The sequence below is a fragment of the Heterodontus francisci genome, chromosome 14 (assembly GCF_036365525.1).
Source record: "Heterodontus francisci isolate sHetFra1 chromosome 14, sHetFra1.hap1, whole genome shotgun sequence".
NCBI lineage: Eukaryota > Metazoa > Chordata > Chondrichthyes > Heterodontiformes > Heterodontidae > Heterodontus > Heterodontus francisci.
Genome location: NC_090384.1, coordinates 45202076 through 45221443, shown reverse-complemented (window position 1 = coordinate 45221443; position 19368 = coordinate 45202076). Strand labels below are relative to the sequence as shown.

Here is a 19368-nt window from a genome sequence, read left to right as displayed (position 1 = left end):
ATCTTTATAAGGCATGAAGCTTAAATGTTGATGTTCACAGAAACTTGTACTCGTACAAGGAACTAGAGCATGGCTACCCGACCCAAACCCGACCGGGCCCGACGACATGTGTCGGGTTTGGGTTGGGTCGCTCTTCCGGGTCCGGCATTTGGGCTTGGGTCAGGCCGGGTCGGACACAGTGATAGCCAGGACGTCAAGGCGGGAAACATTCTGCACTAGTCTGCAGTGAGCAATTGCATCCAAGGTAGAGCACAATCTCTTTAATCAACTTTATTCCGGTGGGCGGGGTGGGCGCAGGAAAAAATCCAAGGACTCGGACCGTGTTGAGCTCGGGTCGGATGTGGTTCTGTCGGGCTTGGGTCGGGTTTCATTTGCAGACCCAAACAGGCCTTTACAACGAACACAGAATGTTAGCATGCAGATACATCAAGTAATTAGAAAGGCAAATAGCGTGTTGGCCTTTATTGCAAGAGAACTGGAGTACAAGAATAAGGAAGTTTTGCCACAATTATATAGGGCTTTGGTGAGACTACACCTGGAGTACTGTGTGTAGTTTTGGTCTCCATATCTAAGGATGGATATATCTGCCTTAGAGGCAGTACAGCGAAGGTTCACTAGATTGGTTCCTGGGATGAAAGAGTTGTCCGGTGATGAGAGGCTGAGTATATTGGGCCCTTACTGTCTGGAGTTCAGAAGAATGAGAGTTGATCTCATTGAAACTTACAAGATTCGGAAGGGGCTTGATCGGGTAAACACTGAGAAGTTGTTTCCTCTGGCTGGGGTATCTAGAACACTGAGGCACAGTCTCAGGATAAGGGGTTGATCATTTAGGACTGAGGTGAGGAGAATTTTTTTCACTCAGAGGGTTGAGGATGCTCCATCATTGAGTTTATTCAAGTCTGATTTATTTTTTGATCTCTCAGGGAATCCAGGGATATGGGGAATGAGTGGGAAAATGGAGTTGAGGCAGAAGATCAAGGGTCATAGGGTCTACTCCTGCTTCCTTTGCTTATGTTCTAATGGGAGCACCGGCCTCTCACCTAGGCATGGCTGGAGCGCTTCTGTTTCACTGTTCAAAGCCTTCCCAGCCTGTCAGTTTCCCTGAAGAAGCACTCCATGCTGTGCAGTCACCTGATTGATGCTGGCAAGTTGTTGACAGCTCGGTAAAAATGCACTAGGTATTAAAGCCAGAATGGTTGCTTAAAACAGCAGTTAATGACCTATTTGCATATGACAGTTACTTACCGACAGCTGCACAAGGGTTCCCCGCTCACCTGCAAACCTGCTTAGGTGAAACCTGGAAGTGGGCCAGATGATGTTGGGTTCCCAAACTGACCTCAGTTTAAGGGGATCTAACTCCCCACATGCTGAACCTGCTTCCCTTTGTCCGTAAAAGTCCCCCCCTCAATGTTTAAGGGCAATGATATTTCATTAGAACTGGAAAATATTAGAGATGAAAACTTTTTAGGCAAATACTTGTTGAAGCTTCTCCAGGTTGCTTCAAAGTGAAGTACTTCAGCGGAATCAGCATGTTCAGATACACTCCTTTTAGCTTGTTATGAATTGCCCTCATTACATTGGGTACACTAATCTCAAGGTTTGGGTAATCCTATACCTTTTCAGGTAATTTCCATATGTTACAATGAGTTCCCAGCAACATTGGCGCGCGCACTTTCTGAAGGCCCCAAACTTGACTGGAACAGCAGTAAAGGCTTTATGGGGTGCATCCTGGTGTATACACAATGATCAATTTGCAGGCATCAGTGAGCACATACATCATTCTAGTGTCAAAGAAATGTTGAAAACTTCCAGCAAATTCAGGGCTTAGAGGATCGACTTTAGCAACAAAATCTATGTAACCCCTTAATTGTAATTTTTCTGACAGATTCTAAACTCACAGTTGATAACTTTGACTGCTATGGTTTCCAATACTGTTGACCACTTTAATCTCTTAATAACTCACTAAGGAAATAGATGAATAGGGCATTCAGGTCTGTCTGTCAACTGCCATTTGTTCTTTGTGTCATTACTTCTCAAACAGCATTTCTGGCATTTGCTAACTCTCCATCCAGAAAGTCTAGTGATTTGCCTCTTCTACACATGTGCAGGAGAGGCAAATAACTATACTTTCTGGAAGGAGACACAGCCAGAGCTAAAATGCCTTTTGAGGAGCCACTACATGAATGAAGTGAAGAGGGGTTGCAATAAATGGGCTGTTTACTCCGAATACAGATGGTTGGCAACGATGCAGTTGAATATCATATATGATGCATTGTATGTAGATTTTGACCATTCAAAAAATGGGGATGAGACTGAACTTGTCTTTTCTTCTGAATTTTCAATGAAATCAGACCCAACATGTTTCTCATAGGCAGACATATTTTGGAGGATGACTGAATATTGATAAGTACCTTTTGGATTTCAGGCCCTTGCTTTGCGGAAAGCCTATATTTTTGATCACTGGAACCAGTTTGACTTATTTATCATCATACTAGCAGCAGCTGACATCCTCATAGACCAGTTATTTGAACGCAGTGTGCACAAGATCCGTACTGTCCGAATCTTCAGATTGGTACGTCTCGCTAGGGTACTGCGACTTTTAAAGGTAAGAGAACTTCCATTGCAGAGGGAAGTTATCGGCTACTGCACGTAGGGAAATACTAATTGTGTAGATCAAAAGGAACAAGATGGAGATTTTGCATTTCACGTTTGATATTGCATGAGACTGATATTTTGGGACAATCACAATCTGATTTGCTGAGTGGGTAGTAGATTCACAATTTCCTTTCTCCTTTTTAATAAGTTTTCTATGTGAATTCCTGAACTCTGAAGTTAGGGATGTTAGTACCGGGTACTCAGTGACAATTTCATGGCAGGTACAGCACAGTTGAATAGAATTACGTAGAACATATAGCACAGAAACAGACCATTTGATCCAACCAGTCCATGCCTGTGTTTGTGCTCCAGGGAGCCTCATCCATCTATCCTCATCTAACTCTGTCAGCATAGCCCTTTATTTCCTTCTCTGTCATACTTATCCAGCTACCACTTAAATTCATCAGTAGTATTCGCCTCAACCACTTCCTGTGGTTGTGAGTTCAATTCTCACCATTCTCTGAGTTTCTGCTGAACTCCCTATTTGATTTCTTGGTGACTGTCTTAAGTCGCTGGCCTCTAGTTTTGTTCTTCCCCAAAAGTAGAAACACATTCTCTGTTATATATGCAGTGAAGCTTCAATCAGTCTGACCAAAAGTATGACTTAATTCCAAGCTCAGAAATTACCCTCAACTGGATTTGTAGCCTTTTTATACCATCGTGGAACTTGCCATTAGAAAGATTAGCAGAAGTCCAGAAAGAAAAAACCTGCTGTTCCCTGCTTCCTCAGCTACCTATGACTCACCACTGTTTTGCCCTCCTGCAGAATGGAATCTTACTGGGGCAACATCTGCCTTTCCCATGGTGAGTTACAAACATACGAACAACTGCTGATTCAATCAGATCTAAAGACTTTGAGGCATCAGAGAGGTTCCCATTTCAACATCCAGGGAGATAGTTTTCTCAGGATTATGCAAGGATTCTAGAAGAAGATCTATTGTTTAGTGAATGCATAGATTGTTCATGATTGGGGTGTCAAAGAAGTTGACCAGGAGAATTCAGATCTTTATTCCCATTACCTTGTAGTCCTCAACAGTGTGGTAGGATTCTGGTCCATCCTGGACCTCTGGTAGGTAATCTAAATTTCTGTGCTTAACCAAGCCACAAAGTAATTTGGAGGAAGACTATTGTGCAGAAGATTAAGCTGGCTGATGGGAGGGGACATGCGACCATTTTGTTCTTGGATATCAGCATCCGCAGTATTTTGCTTTTGTATTTTGTTGTACTGGTTGACTCATAATATTTTGACTAGTATAAATGAACCAACAGGAAAAGGGACGCAGGAGTTATATATAAATTTTTAAAAAGTAAGACATCCATTTCTAAAGTAAGTGAGATATAGGGGCAGATAATTTGATATGCGTGATGCCAACAGAATTTTGGCTCCTAAGACACTGTGTGCATCTGCAGCAGAGGTTAATATGATGTCAAATCATTGAAATATTTGGGTGACTTTTCAGATACATAGCTTGAGAGCTGGAATAGTGAGTGCAAACAGATAGTGAAGCCCTTCAGACTTCTCAGGAGGCAATGCCATTTTTCTTAAATGTACTGTGGCAACAAGTCTTCATTGATGAATTAACTGTTGAAAGTTTCATCAAATGTGGGTATTTAATGATGGCCCAGTGATGAGGAGAGGGCAACTGTAGAGTGAAATGAGAAATTCTTTAAGTGGGCCTTCCTTTGCGTGTTCTTTGGAAATGGGTGTTCAGTAACTGTACAACTGCTTTGGTTCTCCAGCTGCATATTCATAAACACCTTAAATTACACAATATTTAGGGTTTTAATGAACCTTGAGCACAGTTGGTGTGCAGCCCTAATCACATTTTGCTTGCATTTACCTGCTTTAGTGCATCAATATGGAGTAAGCCCGAGCCTCTATACCTAATAATATAGTGTCACAATGAACTATGATGCATCGGGCACCACAGACCACATTATTGGCCCCATATAATATCTATCATGCACAATTTATGTGTTTTTCAGGTAATGATACCAACCTTCATCCATCTTCTCAACAAGCAGATTAACAAACAACTAAGCTTTGGATATGATATTGGAAAAGGATACGTGGTTGGAGAAGAGGATGTTAGTAATCTTATTGATCACATTTCTGACCAAAAAGTGATCTCTGAGGTAATGCTGTAGGAAAAAATTCTGAAGATATGAGATTATTTTGAAGTGTTGGATCAATTAATAACCAAAGTGAAGTAGTCTTATGTGGTTTCTACCTTTATATGATTTATTAACCTGCACAATTAAGAATTACCGACAAACAATTCTGCAGGATTGAGTATAGAAATTGGATTGACAGACACAGAACATCAGTTTTGTATTCATAAATCAAGATAAAAGGGCAAGGCCTAGAGTTCAGGATGTGACGGTTATAAAGAATAAAAGAGAATTTGGAAGTAGTGAATTGATGATTCCTAGAGTTGGACTTAAAGTCATTTTATTTAAGAGAAAGGAAATACTGAAGTAGATAAAAGTAAAGAACTCTGATTTCCTTCAGTCCTGTTCTTCCACCAGAAGTGTAGGAACACAGGAACCAGAGTAAGCTATTCAGCCACTCAAGCTTGTTCTGGCCTTCTGTGAGATCATGGTTGGTCTGTATCTTAACTCCATTCATCATCTGCCTTGGCTCCAGTTCCCTTAATATCCTTGGCTAGCAAAAGTCTGTCGCTCTCAGATTTAAAATTGTTAATTGAGCTAGCAGCTACTTACTGTTTTTTGTGGGAGAGTTCCATACTTAATGTAAGTAAGTGTTGCCTGACTTCTCTCCTGAGTGGCATGGTTCTGATTTTAAGGTTATGTGCCCTTGTCCTAGAGGCTCTCACCAGCAGAAAACATTTCTCTCTATTTACCCTATCAATAACTTTCAAAATCGTAAAAACCTCATTTAAATTGCCCCTTAACTTTCTATATTACAGGGAATACAAGCCTAGTTTATGTAATGTCTCATTTAAATGTTGGAGCCCTGCTATTGTTACAGTGAATGTGCGCGGCATTGCTTCCAAGGCCAATCTATCCTTTCTAAGGTGCAGTGCCCAGAACTCCAGATGTGGTATAATCAGGGCTTCGTATAACTGTCACAAAACGTCCTTCTTTTTATTTTCCAGTCCTTTAGTTTGAAAAGCAAACATTCCATTAGCCATTTTGATTATTTTTATATCTGACCACTACATTTTAGTGATTTGTGTACATGGACCCCTAAATCTCTTTGGACCTCCACTGTTTCTAGCTTTGGTCCAAAATGGATGAGCACACACTTAGCTGTATTGAAATCCATCTGCCACAGTTTTGCCCACTCACTTAATCTCTCAATATTTCTTAGTAATTTTATGTTCCCAGTCTACACTGCTTACTATGCCACCAACCTCTTTGTCATCAACAAACTTGGATATATGGGTCTCGATTGTGCTATCCAAGTTATTGTGAAGGCTGACACAAAGTAATTATTCAACAAGTCTGCCATTTCATTATTTTCATTTGCAATATTACCCACATCTGATTTATTACCTCACCCTTGATTATCCTTTCACTTCTAATGTAATTGTAAAAACTTCTTGTGTTTTTTGTTTTATTTTGTTTTACTTGGCATCTATTCATCAATTTGTCACCAGTCTCACTACATCAACTTTATAAACTTCTGACTTCAATGATGGAAGGTGCCGTCAACAGTGCGATCAAGCACCACTTAAGCAGCAACGACCTGTTCACTGATACTCAGTTTGGGTTCCACCAGGGCCATTCAGCTCCTGACCTCGTTATAGCTTTGGTCCAAACATGGTCAAAAGAGCTGAACTGAAGAGGTGAGGTGAAAGTTATTGCCTTTGACATCAAGGCAGCATTTGACATAGTGTGGCATCAAGGAGCCCTAGCCAAATAGAAGTCAATGGGATTCAGGGGAAAATCTCTCCACTGGTTGGAGTCATACCTAGCACAAAGAAAGATGGTTGTGGTTGTTGGAGGCCAATCATCTCAGCCCCAGGACATTTCTGCAGGAGTTCCTCAGGGTAGTGTCCTAGGCCCAACCATCTTCAGTGGCTTCACCAATGACCATCCCTCCATCATAAGGTCAGAAAGTGGGGATGTTTGCTGATGATTTTGTGATGTTCGGTGCCATTCGCAATTCCTCAGATCCTGAAACAGTCTGTGTCCTTATGCAGCAAGACCTGGACAACATTCAGACTTGGGCTGATAAGTGGCAAGTAACATTCATGCCACACGAGTGCCAGGCAATGATGATCTCCAGAAAGGGAGAATCTAACCGTCTCCCCTTGACATTCAATGGCATTTACATCACTGAATCCCCCACTATCAACATACAGGAGTTAACACAGCCCAGAAACTGAACTGGACTAGCCACATAAATAGGGTGGCTACAAGAGCAAGTTAGAGGCTGGGAATTCTGTGGCAAGTAACCCACCTCATGACTCGCCAAAGCCTGTCCACCATCTACAAGGCTCAAGTCAGGAGTTTGATGAACTACTCCCACTTGCCTGGACGAGCATGGCTCCAACAACACTCAAGAAGCTCAACATCATCCAGGACAAAGCAGCCTGCTTGATCGGCACCCCATCCACAACCTTAAACATTCACTCCATCCACCACTGACGCACAGTGGCAGCAGTGTGTACCATCTACAAGATGCAGTGCAGCAACTCCCAGCCTCTTTTGACGGCATCTTCCAAACTCGCGACCTCTTCCCCCTCGAAGGACAAGGGCAGCAGACGCATGGAAACAACACCACCTGCAAGCTCCCCTCCAAGCCCCACACCATCCTGACTTGGAACTATATGGCCAGTCATTCACTGTTGCTGGATCAAAATCCTGGAACACCTTCCCTAATAACACTTGTGAGTGTTCCTACACAAGATAGACTGCAGCGGCTGAAGAAGGCAGCTCACCACCACCTTCTCAAGGGCAGTCAAGGATGGGCAGTAAATGTTGGCCTTGATAGTGATGCCCATATCCCAGGAACGAATTTAAAAATCATTTAAAACATTCTTAACCTTGACAGTTTTAATTGATAGCTTTAATCTTCCACTGGACCTTAGGGTGTTCCACAGGAGGTGGTCCAGGAGGACAACAATAACTCCTCAGATAAGGTCAGTCCCTCTGAGGGTGCACAGGATTCATGCAGACCATGCAGTAACTCAGATACTTATACTTCGGTGGACCAGTAAGGCAGATAGTTTGATTTTCACCTGGTGACTCACACATGGCAAGTGAGCAGGTGCAGATGGTGGAGTCAGGGACAGCGGTGGAGATTCTACATTGACAGCCTCAGGTTGCTCCAAACTTTGCTCATCTGGACGCCAATGCTGTACCTCGGGGCGTCCATCAATATGCAGAATACTTATGGAGTAGCAGCAAAGAATTTCTGATGCACCGGCAGGCATTCCAGCGCACTATTCTCAACTGCAGAGATTGGAGGAGTCTGTCACAAGCATAAGTGGCACAATGTTGCATACCTTTGCGATAATGCGGCAATCAAACAAGTGCATGCAGGCCTTCACGAATGGCTTGCACACTATGAATGTCACCTTAAGCAGATTGAATGATACCCTGGTCTTGTCTGTTCAACTTTATCTGCAGTAATTGCTATCAGGGTTGTGTGGTTGAGCCATGTGGCCATGTGAGGTAACACAGAAGTGGAGACCTGATTCCCAATGCTTCCATTTCTCATCGTTGCCCCCCCTTCCCCTCCCCCCCCAGTCAATGCCTCAAATATTGCCTTGTGTCCTGATGGCCGAGTCTAACCCTGCTCAGGTGCAGATGAAGTGGCCTTTTGCGGGGTCCTCACAGTTTCCAAAACCTAGAGGCCATCAACCGAGAGCATTTCAGCAGTCAGCTCAGGAATCTCAGCACCCTGTCTCTACCTGTGCTGAAGCCACAGGGGCTGCACCATGTAGAATAGCTAGGAAGAGGAAGAGTAAAGTTTTATAGTTGCACATGGCTGTGTTATACACTGTTAGATTGGTACATTTCTGTTCTATTTTTGAGCAATATAAATATTTCTTTCCACCACTCTCTGATCATGTCCATTTTTGATTGCTGCCTGTTAAGTGGCTTCTTCACCTGTGCTGAAAGGTAAGACATGAATTGACACTGAGCAATAGGGAACTGTGAAAGGGATGCTTAGTTGTTTACAGGACTACGTTGTGTTGGGGAAATGGTGGTGGGGGGTGGGGGGGAGTGTTGTGGTGGGAAAAGTGGCTTTTGCATTGCTAGTGCTTATACTACATCATGTTCCGCTTCCTCCTCTTCCTCAGAATCATCTGAAGAGGCTCACTGCAACCATTTTGGAGACCCTGGTTGTTGCATACCAAAGGGTGGTCCAGATCTGTCAAGGCACTTGACGTGCATCCTCAGCATGTCGATGGCTTGCTCAGTGACACATCTCGTTGCCACATGGCTTGCACTGTAACACTCCTGGGACACATTGGTTGGGTTCCTTATAGGTATCATCAGACACATTTTAAGTGGGCATCCCTTGTTCTCTGAGAAGCCAGCCGTTAAGTCTACCTTGAGGTGCGAAGAAATCAGGGAGGGTAGACTGCCAGAGGACAAAGGTATTATCGCAGCTGCCTGGGAATTTTGACGCAGATCTGTTTAAACATCTTGTTGTGGTTGCATACCCAGCTGCACATTGATGTGGAATGGATGCTGTTGTGGTTGTTGCATATTCCTGGGTGATCTAGCGGTGCCTTAACTACCACAGCGTATAGTTGATGACGCCCTGCACGAAGCCAGCAAGAACCATAAACCTAGGCGCCTGCTCATTCTGATTGGCATTATTGGTGGCAAAGTTGACATAATTGCCTGTCCTAGAAAACAAGCAGTCAGTCACCTGTCTTGTGCATTTCTTGGCCTTTGACTGTGAAATCCTGCAACAGAGCCCTGGAAGGATCCAGGCGCAAAGATGTGGAGGATGGTGGTGTCTTTGACAGCCACTGGTAATGTATGGCCACTTGGTCTACTTGGCAGCAGGTCTTGTTCCAGCAGGCTGCCAATGTCTGCCGTCACCTTACGTGAGACCCTGAGTCTCCTGAGACATGGGTATTCCATCATGACAAGGAAGCTTAACCTCTGCCTGAACATCCTGTGGCAATATTGGCCTCCTGTGAGCTGCACCTCTCTGCTGATCGCCTCTCTCTGCGGGGAGCAGGCTGTTGTTGGTGCTGCAACTGCTGCTCCTGCTTTTCTTGCTGCTTCTGCTGCTGGTGGTGCTGCTGCTGCTGGTTATCGTGGTCTTCATCTTGGGTCCAAAGTCAAACAGCATAAATGGCACCCATGCTGATCTGATAGATCAGATGTACAAACCTCCAAAGTTGTCAAAGCCGTCAGTTTGCACAAGCACTGTGAACAAAACCTTTCACACAAGCAGGCAAGAAAGCAGCTGTGAGGTTTCCCTGTGGTATATTTCCCTATCATGTCTTCATCGCCCTCAGTTGCCACAGTGTCCATGTTTTGCTTTCATTGGTGAGTTCTAGGAAACCTGGGAAACCTGTGGACCCACAGTGAAATTGCAAAAGCCATATAAGTATTGTTGTAATTGTGCGATTAACATATAGAAATTGACAACCTGCCTCTCCCAAGGGTACTTCTTGCACGCTGCCTAATGCACTGTGTGGAAGTCAGCGGGTTGGAAGCAGCTTACTCCTGTGCTGTAAATTCCCAGATTTTAAACCCCTTCCCACTCATAAACCCGTGCGCTGCTGCACATCAGAATTCAGCCCTTGGTGTCTGCCAAGCACCCTACAAAGTCCAGAGATTTAACACTGAGAAAGAATGCAACACTAGAAGAAGACATTAGAAAACTTGCAAGCTGGGCAGTTAAATGGCAAATGAAATTCAGCATAGATAAATGTGAGGGGTCTCTTTGGTCGGAAGAATAGAAACAACTGCATCTTAGAAAATAAGAAACGGAATGAAGTAGAAGAGCAAAGGGATCTAGGGATACAGGTAAACAAATCATTAAAGCAGCATCGCAGGTCAACAAAGCAATTAAAAATGTAACAAAGCATTGGGATTTATTTCTAGGGGTATGGAATTCAAAAATCGTGAGGTCATGTTAAGCTTGTATATGACCTTTGTCAGACTGCACTTCGAGTCTCCATACAATAAAAAGTACACAGAAGCACTGGACAGAGTCCAAGAAGTAGTTACAAGGATGGTACCAGAACCAGGAAATTACATCTGTCAGGAAAGATTGAACAGATTGGGCCTTTCTTCTTTAGAAAAGGCAAGACTTAGAGTTGACCTGATAAGGTCTTTAAAATTCTGAATGGATTGGGCAGGGTAGATGTGGAAAGAATGTTTCCATTTGTGGAGAATCCAAACCTAAGGTTCACAAAGACAAGTTAGTTATTTATAAATCCAATAAGGAAATAACAAGAGATTTATTTGCTCAAAGAGTGGTTAGAATGTGGAACTTACTACCACAGGAAGTATTTGAGGCTTAGGTGCTTTCAAAAAGATGAGTACATGAGAGAAAAGGGAATAAAAAGATATGCTGAAAGGCTGAGATGGGGCAGATGGAATGGAAGGAGACTTGTGTGGAGTATAAACACCAGCACAAGCTAGTTGGGCTGAATATCCTGTATCTGTTTTGTATATTCCATGTAATTCTATGTAAAGAAGACAACAGAGGAATGCACTAACCACACCTGTATTTCAATGAACTGCATTACATCATGGTGAGGGTGGCCATTCCAGGCCATTTGCACTGAACCCATCACTAACAGAGGTTCTAAACGTAGGTGCAGTATCTCTACGAATACTCTCACTGGGGCTATAGACATTGTGGACTCCAACATAAAGCATTCTCCTTTGTTTGCTTTCAACATGATGGGGGTCAGGTTAGGAAAGCTGTAACTCAGACCTTCAACAATCTCATTGCTGCTCAACAGTCTGCTCCCTTAGAAATCAATAGCCATTTTGTGGGACTGCCAAACAACAGAGAATGACAGGCATTGTCTCTCAAGTATTGCTGTATTCATCCACTCAACTACTGCACTAAATGATTGCAATAAACCAAGATCGCCAGCAATAGCAGTATTAGATATGGAGCTAGTGTAACGACCAAGACGGGAGCAATGCACTGCCAATTCAGTCCCATCACCCCACAGTCGCAGCATATTATTAAGGTTTTCTCACCTAACTGGAAAACTGCCAAAGTAACCCCCAGAATGAAACAGACAACAACAAATTAACTATTTATTAATAAACTAAATCTTAACACTGGTGTAAAAAAAAAATCAGATGCCACTCAACGTCTCCACGTGGATTTGATGAACAGTCTTTACTTGATAGGCTTTCAAAGCACTTTGGCTGCAGCAGGCATCACACTGTTCTTTCAACATGGAGTATAAGGACAGGTCTATTATCTGAATTTTAAAATTGGTAGATTTCAAATGAAATTTTACCGCAAGTTCCAGAAAACACAATCAGTCAAGAGAGAGTCAATCTTGAAGCAGAGACTCTTAGACTGGAAGTAAAGAAAAGGAATTTTTACTACCTTCTGCAATACAATGTTCTCTTCAAAAGGTTTTTTTTCCTTCTTCAGCAATTAACTCAGCCTGTAGCTCATTGTAGAATTTCTGCTGAGAGAATTCTCTTCCTTCAAGGCAAGCACCCTTCGCTGGCTTCAGCCAGTCCCTGCACACAGTCAAATTGAAACATTACACCATGTGACCTCCTCACTCTTCTGCTGTTGCCTAGGTAACAGGTGCATCTGGCACACTGTGCCTCTTGGTTTTTAAAGGCACGCTGTTTTTAAACGGAGTCTTAAAGGCACACTGTTTTAATCAGAGGAGAAAATAAATATTTACGTGACACCTCCGCCCTTGGTGAAATGAAACGCTATTCTTAAAATGCGTTTCATTACAATGCAAAAAATTTTAACTGGAAAAAAAAAACTAACATTTTTCATATTAATTTCCCCATTCACTCTATTGATAATCTACAGAACTTTCTCTGTACCATTCCCATCCATGTAACCTAACATGGTTAAATTCATGACAAAGCATCGGCGATAACATTGTTTTCCCCTGAAATATTTACAATTTTCAAATGACAAGGCTGTAACAACAACTCCATCTAAATATTCTAGCATTTTGGTTTTTTAATTTTTTCACAAACATTAATGGGCTATGGTTAGTGTATATTAGTGTTTCTTTATAGTGTTGGTGGAAATATGCTTCGAAATATTTGAGAGCCAGTAAAAGTTCTAATGTTTCTTTTTCCACAGTGGAATACTTTTTTTGACGGCAATTTAGTTTTCTTGAAAACTACCCTATTGGCTTCTCTATGCCCGATTTGTCATCCTGCAGTAGGACTGCACCAACCCGAGGTTGCCAGCATCAATCGCTATTTTAAAGGATTTAGCAAAATTTGGAGCAGCCAACACTAGTTCATTAGTTAAGACTGTCTTTAGCTTTTCAAAAGCTGCCTGGCATTCATCTGACCACACTACTTTGTTTTTCTATTTTTGTAGCAGATCGGTTAATGGAGCAGCCACGGTACTAAAATTTCATACAAATTTCCTGTAAAAACCGCACATCCCCCAAAACCTCATTACCTCAAATTTAGATTTAGTGATAGGGAACTCTACTAAGGTTGTACCTTTGCCGTTTTTGGCAGTACTTGTCCTTGCCCCACTATGTGTCTGAGGTAAGTTACTCTTGCTTTTCCGAATTCACTTTTTTCCAGATTTATCACTGCTTGTAGTTTTTTTAAACAGAATTTTTAGCTGTTTTAAGTGTTCTTGCCAAGTATTACTGTATATTAGTACATCATCAAGATGCACTACATAGTTGGGAACACTGGCTACCACCTGATTCATTACTCTTTGAAAAGTGGCTGGGCATTTTTTAGCCTGAATGGCATCACCCAGCACTGATAAAGACCGTCAGGTGTTACAAAAACTGATATCTCTGGCTCGAGGAGTCAAAGGAACTTGCCAGTATCCTTTAACAAGTCAATCTTGGTAAGAGAACTTGTGCTGCCCACTCTGTTGATACAGTCTCCTAAACACGGAATTGGATAGGAGTCTCCCTTCATTACTGCATTGTCTTTTCTGTAGTCTATATAAAATCGGGTTGACCCATCAGGTTTAGGTACTAAAACTATTGGTGAACTCCACCTAAGTTTGATCAAGTTGTTTTCCAGCATGTATTGGATTTCTGCTTTTTCTTGGACCTGTTGTCCGGACTTAAGTGGTAAGGATGTTGCTTTAAAGGAATGGATTCCCCTATATAAACATCATGTGTGGCTAAGATTGCACATCCTAGCTTATCTCTGCAGACTCTTTTAAATGTTGTGAAAAGCCTGGTTAGGTTTTCACATTGTTTTGCCTCTAAGTGCAAAAGCATGTGGTCCAATTTTCTTAGCCATTCTGTTTTCACTATCTTGATAGTTGGAGGTTCAATCTGAAAATTGTCTAGGCCTCCTTCTGCCTCATCCTCACTATCCTTTTCCTTCTCAACAGTTCCCATTACCTGACATACCTGCACTGGCTTATCCTGCTCCCTGCAATAATATTGTTTTAACATATTGATGTGACATAACTGAGTCTTTTGGTGAACAGGGGTGTCAATCAAATAATCACCTTACCCACTCTTTTGAACACTCTATATAGGCCAGTGAATCGTGCTTTTAATGGTTCCTCCTGAAACAGTAACAACACCAATACTTCATCCCCGGTTGAAAATTATGGGTTTTTTGCATTCTTGTCTGCCCATTTTTTCGTAATGGCTTAAGATGCTTTAAGGTGTTCCTGAGCCACACCGCAAGCTTTTGTAAGCGTTTCCCGGAACAGAAGGTACATAGTCCAGCATCAAAGATTCATTCCTTTGTTCTAAGAATCTGTCTTTTATGAGTTTTAGAAGACCTCTTACTTCATGTCCGTAAACCAGTTCGGAAGGACTGAAGCCTATAGACTCATTGGGTGAGTCTCTGGTGGCAAATAGAAGAAAGTCTACTCCTTTATCCCAGTCATGCAGATATTCGTGATAGTTTGTACTAATTGTTGTTTTGAGAATTTTGTGGTACCTCTCTAAAGCTCCCTGTGACTGTGGGTGATATGCTGAAGATTTCAACTGTCTAATGCCCATGACTTCTTGAAATATCCATGATCCGATTGAACTTCAAGTGGTAACCCATATCTCGTAAAGAATTGGGTTAACTTTTCTACTATTTTAGCAGTAATTGTCCTCAAAGGAATGGCCTCTGGAAATCGAGTAGCCATATCCATAATGGTATGTATTGATGTCCCGCTTTTGTTTTTGGCAAGGGTCCCACACAGTCTACCAATACACTGCCAAATGATTCCTCAATCACTGGTATGGGAACTATTGGTGCCAGTTTTATAGTCGGTTACTGTTTTCCCACCATTTGGCATGCATGACATGTCCTACAAAATTGTCTCACATCCTTTGTAAGGCATGGCCAGTAATAATGTTGAATTATACATGATTTGGTCTTCCAAATTGCCTTACGTCCTGCAAAAGGAATGTCATGTGCTAACCTTAATAATCCCTGATGATACTTAGGGTGGTACCACTATCTGTTCAACAGCTTTTAGTTTAGTTTAGAGATACAGCACTGAAACAGGCCCTTCGGCCCACCGAGTCTGTGCCGACCATCAACCACCCATTTTATACTAATCCTACACTAATCCCATATTCCTACCACATCCCCACCTGTCCCTATATTTCCCTACCACCTACCTATACTAGGGGCAATTTATAATGGCCAATTAACCTATCAACTTGCAAATCTTTGGCATGTGGGAGGAAACCGGAGCACCCGGAGGAAACCCACGCAGACACAGGGAGAACTTGCAAACTCCACACAGGCAGTACCCAGAATTGAACCCGGGTCGCTGGAGCTGTGAGGCTGCGGTGCTAACCACTGCGCCACTGTGCCGTCCAGTCTTCATCCACAGGTCTATGAGGTGGTCTCCATTTCCTCTTCAAAACACCGTCTTCCATTTAATAGCCTTCTGGAACTCCTTTTGCCTCAGCTTTTGTCAGAACTGTCTTTGCTGTTCGGTATAACTCTGAATCAGTTTACTGTGCTGCAATTATAAAAGATCTGTTAAACATCTCATTTGGATTATCTAAATCCCCAAATAAGGTTTCAGATACTCGGCTATATGTTTGTGGTGCCACTCTTACCTCTGATAATGGATCCTGTTTAACCATTGCTCGGGTGATTACACATGTCTGGAAGTTGTTCGTGTAATTGTTCCATTTCTCTAACTTCACTTGGTTCCTCTGTAATTGTAGGAGTAACTGATACTTTTGATCTGGTCAAATGATTTCCTAAGAGATTAATTCCCTCTACTGGCAAACTGTGGACAACTCCTTCAGTTACCATACCAGATATTAAGTCACTCTCTAGGCATACTTTATATAAAAGTATGGGTATATACTCCCCGCCAATTCCATTAACTAAAACTTTAACGTTCAAGGCGCCCTCTGGTGGAAATGTTATACCTTTCCCCAGCAAGTGCATTTGGGATGCTCCTGTTTCCTTGTGTATAATGATAGGTTTTCCTGCCTCACTTAAAGGATATGGAATTACTTTTCCCTTTGACAATAATTCATTATAACTTTCGGGTATCTTATTCTTAACCGCTACACTAACTTTAGTTTTTGTATCTGGTTTTACAGCTGCCCAAAAATCTATAGCCTGATCTGCTGTACTTTCAGTCAGAGTCTTTTCCTCTGCATTAGCTTTGAATACCCCAACAGGTCCTATGCGTTTACTTTGCAATTTCCAGCATTCTGAACGAAGATGACCTGTTTTGTGGCAATGATAAAACTTCGGCTTGTAAACCTCACTTCTATCCTCAGCACCTTCCTTGCTGGCCTCAGGGGGTGATCTTGGGACATTCCCAGCTGTTCCTTCTTGTCCCTGGCTACTTGCCTTTCTTTCACTCTCCCACTTTATATCCTTTTCGGGTTTATGGGGGTGACGGACAAAAGATTTTGGCTTATTCACAAGCTCAAAATCATCAGTAATTTCCACTGCTTGCCTAGCTTTCAAAACTTTCAGGTTATCTACTTGAGTTCTCACTACTGAAGGAATGGAATTTTAAACTCTTCCAAGAGAATCAATTCTCAAAGGTTCTCATATGTGATTTCCATCTTTAATGCTCGTTTCCAACGGTCAAAATTAATTTGCTTCACCCTTTCAAATTCTACATATGTCTGCCCAGCCAATCTCCGTAAAGTCCGAAACTTCTGACAGTAAGCTCCAGGGACTAACTCATACACTGCGAGAATAGCCTTTTTTGCCATCTCATAATCTGCAGAAGCCTCTTCAGGAAGCATGGCATAAACTTCATGAGTTCTGCCTATCAACCTGCTTTGCATAAGCAGTGTCCAGCTTTCCTTCGGCCATTTCATCTGTTTGGCTATTTTTTCAAAAGATATAAAAAATGCCTCTCTGTCCCTTTCCTCAAACTTAGCAAGAGCTTGTATAAATTTAAACAGCTTTTCACTGGGTCCTGGACTGAATTCAGATTCTTCCTGACCTAGATTTTCCCTGGAGTCAACACTGTCCCTTTGCCTTAGTTCCATCTCTCTTAACCTAAATTCCCTCTCCTCTTTCTCTCTGATGTGCTCTCTTTTTCTCCCTTTCCTCTTTTTTAAGTTCAAGTTTTCTTAGTTCTTTTTCAGCCTCAGGTTTTTTCATTTCTAACTGAATCCTAGCCAATATCACTGCATCACTCTCTGACTTACTACCTTCTTATTCTTTGTCTTCTTCTTCTTCTCCTAATTTTAAATGTTGGGCTATTATGTCAATTCTCTCTGCTTTTTTAGCACCTGATTTCAATTCTAACCCCAATTGTGCTGCCAATTCTTATAGTTTATTCTTAGTTAAAGTTATCAAGTCACTGAGGGACATACTCTCCTTTCCCAGAAGAACTGCTGCAACCGCTCATGCCATTCTAATGATATAGACTGTACCTTATTACACAAGAAAACTGGTTCCTTTTATTTTTCTCTTTCAAATTATTAGTCCCCTTATAAGTAACGTAATTGGCATTAGATTTGGATCCAGACAATCCAAATTAATATGATCCCAGATGCGAGAGCAATTAATATGATCCCAGAGACAAGCAATTAATATGATGCCAGACGCAAGTCACCAATTTCTATGTTATCCCAGAGACAGCCAATTAATATGTCATGACTGAGGCGGGAGTAGTGCACTGTCAATTCAGTCCCATTACTCCACAGCATAGTCCTGGCTACAGAACTGGTGCAGGAGGGAGGGATTCAGATATGTAGATCATTGGGATACCTTCTGAGGAAGGTGGGACCTGTACAAGAAGGACGGGTTGCATCTGAACTGGAGAGGCACCAATATCCTGGACGGGAGGTTAGCTAGAGCTCTTCGGGAGGGTTTAAACTAGTTTGGCAGGGGGATGGGAGCCGGAGCTACGGATCAGTGGATGGGGTAGCTGTTGAACAGGCAGATACAGAGTGCAGATTGTCTGTGAGGAAGGTTAGACAGTTGACAGGGCAAAGTTGCAGCCAGTATGATGGGTTGAAGTGTGTCTATTTTAACGCAAGAAGTGTCAGGAATAAGGGTGATGAACTTAGAGCATGGATCAGTACTTGGAGCTATGATGTTGTGGCATTACGGAGACGTGGATATCACAAGGGCAGGAATGGATGTTGGATGTTCCGGGGTTTAGATGTTTCAAAAGGAATAGGGAGGGAGGTAAAAGAGGTGGGGGAGTGGCATTGCTAATCAGGGATAGTATCACAGCTGCAGAAAGGGAGGTCGTCGAGGAGGGTTTGTCTACTGAGTCATTATGGGTGGAAGTCAGAAACAGGAAAGGAGCAGTCACTTTGTTGGGAATTTTCTATAGACCCCCCAATAGCAAAAGAGACATGGAGGAACAGATTGGGAGGCAGATTTTGGAAAGGTGCAGAAGTAACAGGGTTGTAGTCATGGGTGACTTCAACTTCCCTAATATTGATTGGAACCTCCTTAGTGCAAATAGTTTGGATGGAGCAGTTTTTGTCAGGTGTGTCCAGGAAGGTTTCCTGACTCAATATGTAGATAGGCCGACTACAGGGGAGACTATGTTGGACTTGGTGCTTGGCAACGAACCAGGCCAGGTGGCAGATCTATCGGTGGGAGAGCATTTCGGTGATAGTGATCACAACTCCCTGATCTTTACTATAGTCATGGAGAGGGACAGGAACAGACGGGATGAGAAAATATTTAATTGGGGGAGGGGGAATTACAATGCTATTAGGCAGGAACTGGGGAACATAAATTGGGAACAGATGTTCTCAGGGAAATGCACGACAGAAATGTGGAGGTTGTTAAGGGATGGTAGGGTGAAGGAACCTTGGATGACAAGAGATGTGGAACAGCTAGTCAAGAGGAAGAAGGAAGCTTACTTAAGGTTGAGGAAGCAAGGATCAGACAGGGCTCTAGATGGTTACAAGGTAGCCAGGAAGGAACTGAAGAATGGACTTAGGAGAGCTAGAAGGGGACATGAAAAAGTCTTGGCGGGTAGGATTAAGGAAAATCCCAAGGCGTTCTACACTTATCTGAGGAACAAGAGGATGGCCAGAGTGAGGATAGGGCCGATCAGAGATAGTGGAGGGAACTTGTGCCTGGAGTCGGAGGAGGTAGGGGAGGTCCTAAGTGAATACTTTGCTTCAGTATTCA

The 19368-nt window shown here is 42.5% G+C and overlaps 1 protein-coding gene across 1 annotated transcript in view; it reads left to right on the top strand.

Annotated features, from left to right (window-relative positions):
- Positions 1 to 631: 631 nt before the first annotated feature.
- LOC137376905 (sperm-specific sodium:proton exchanger-like) overlaps positions 632 to 19368 on the top strand; it is a 178632-nt gene continuing 159895 nt past the window's right edge. The window contains exons 1-3 of the mRNA XM_068045862.1: positions 632 to 748; positions 2426 to 2605; positions 4642 to 4791. Of these exons, the coding sequence (XP_067901963.1) occupies positions 632 to 748; positions 2426 to 2605; positions 4642 to 4791 (447 nt within the window). The remainder of the gene's footprint in view (positions 749 to 2425; positions 2606 to 4641; positions 4792 to 19368) is intronic.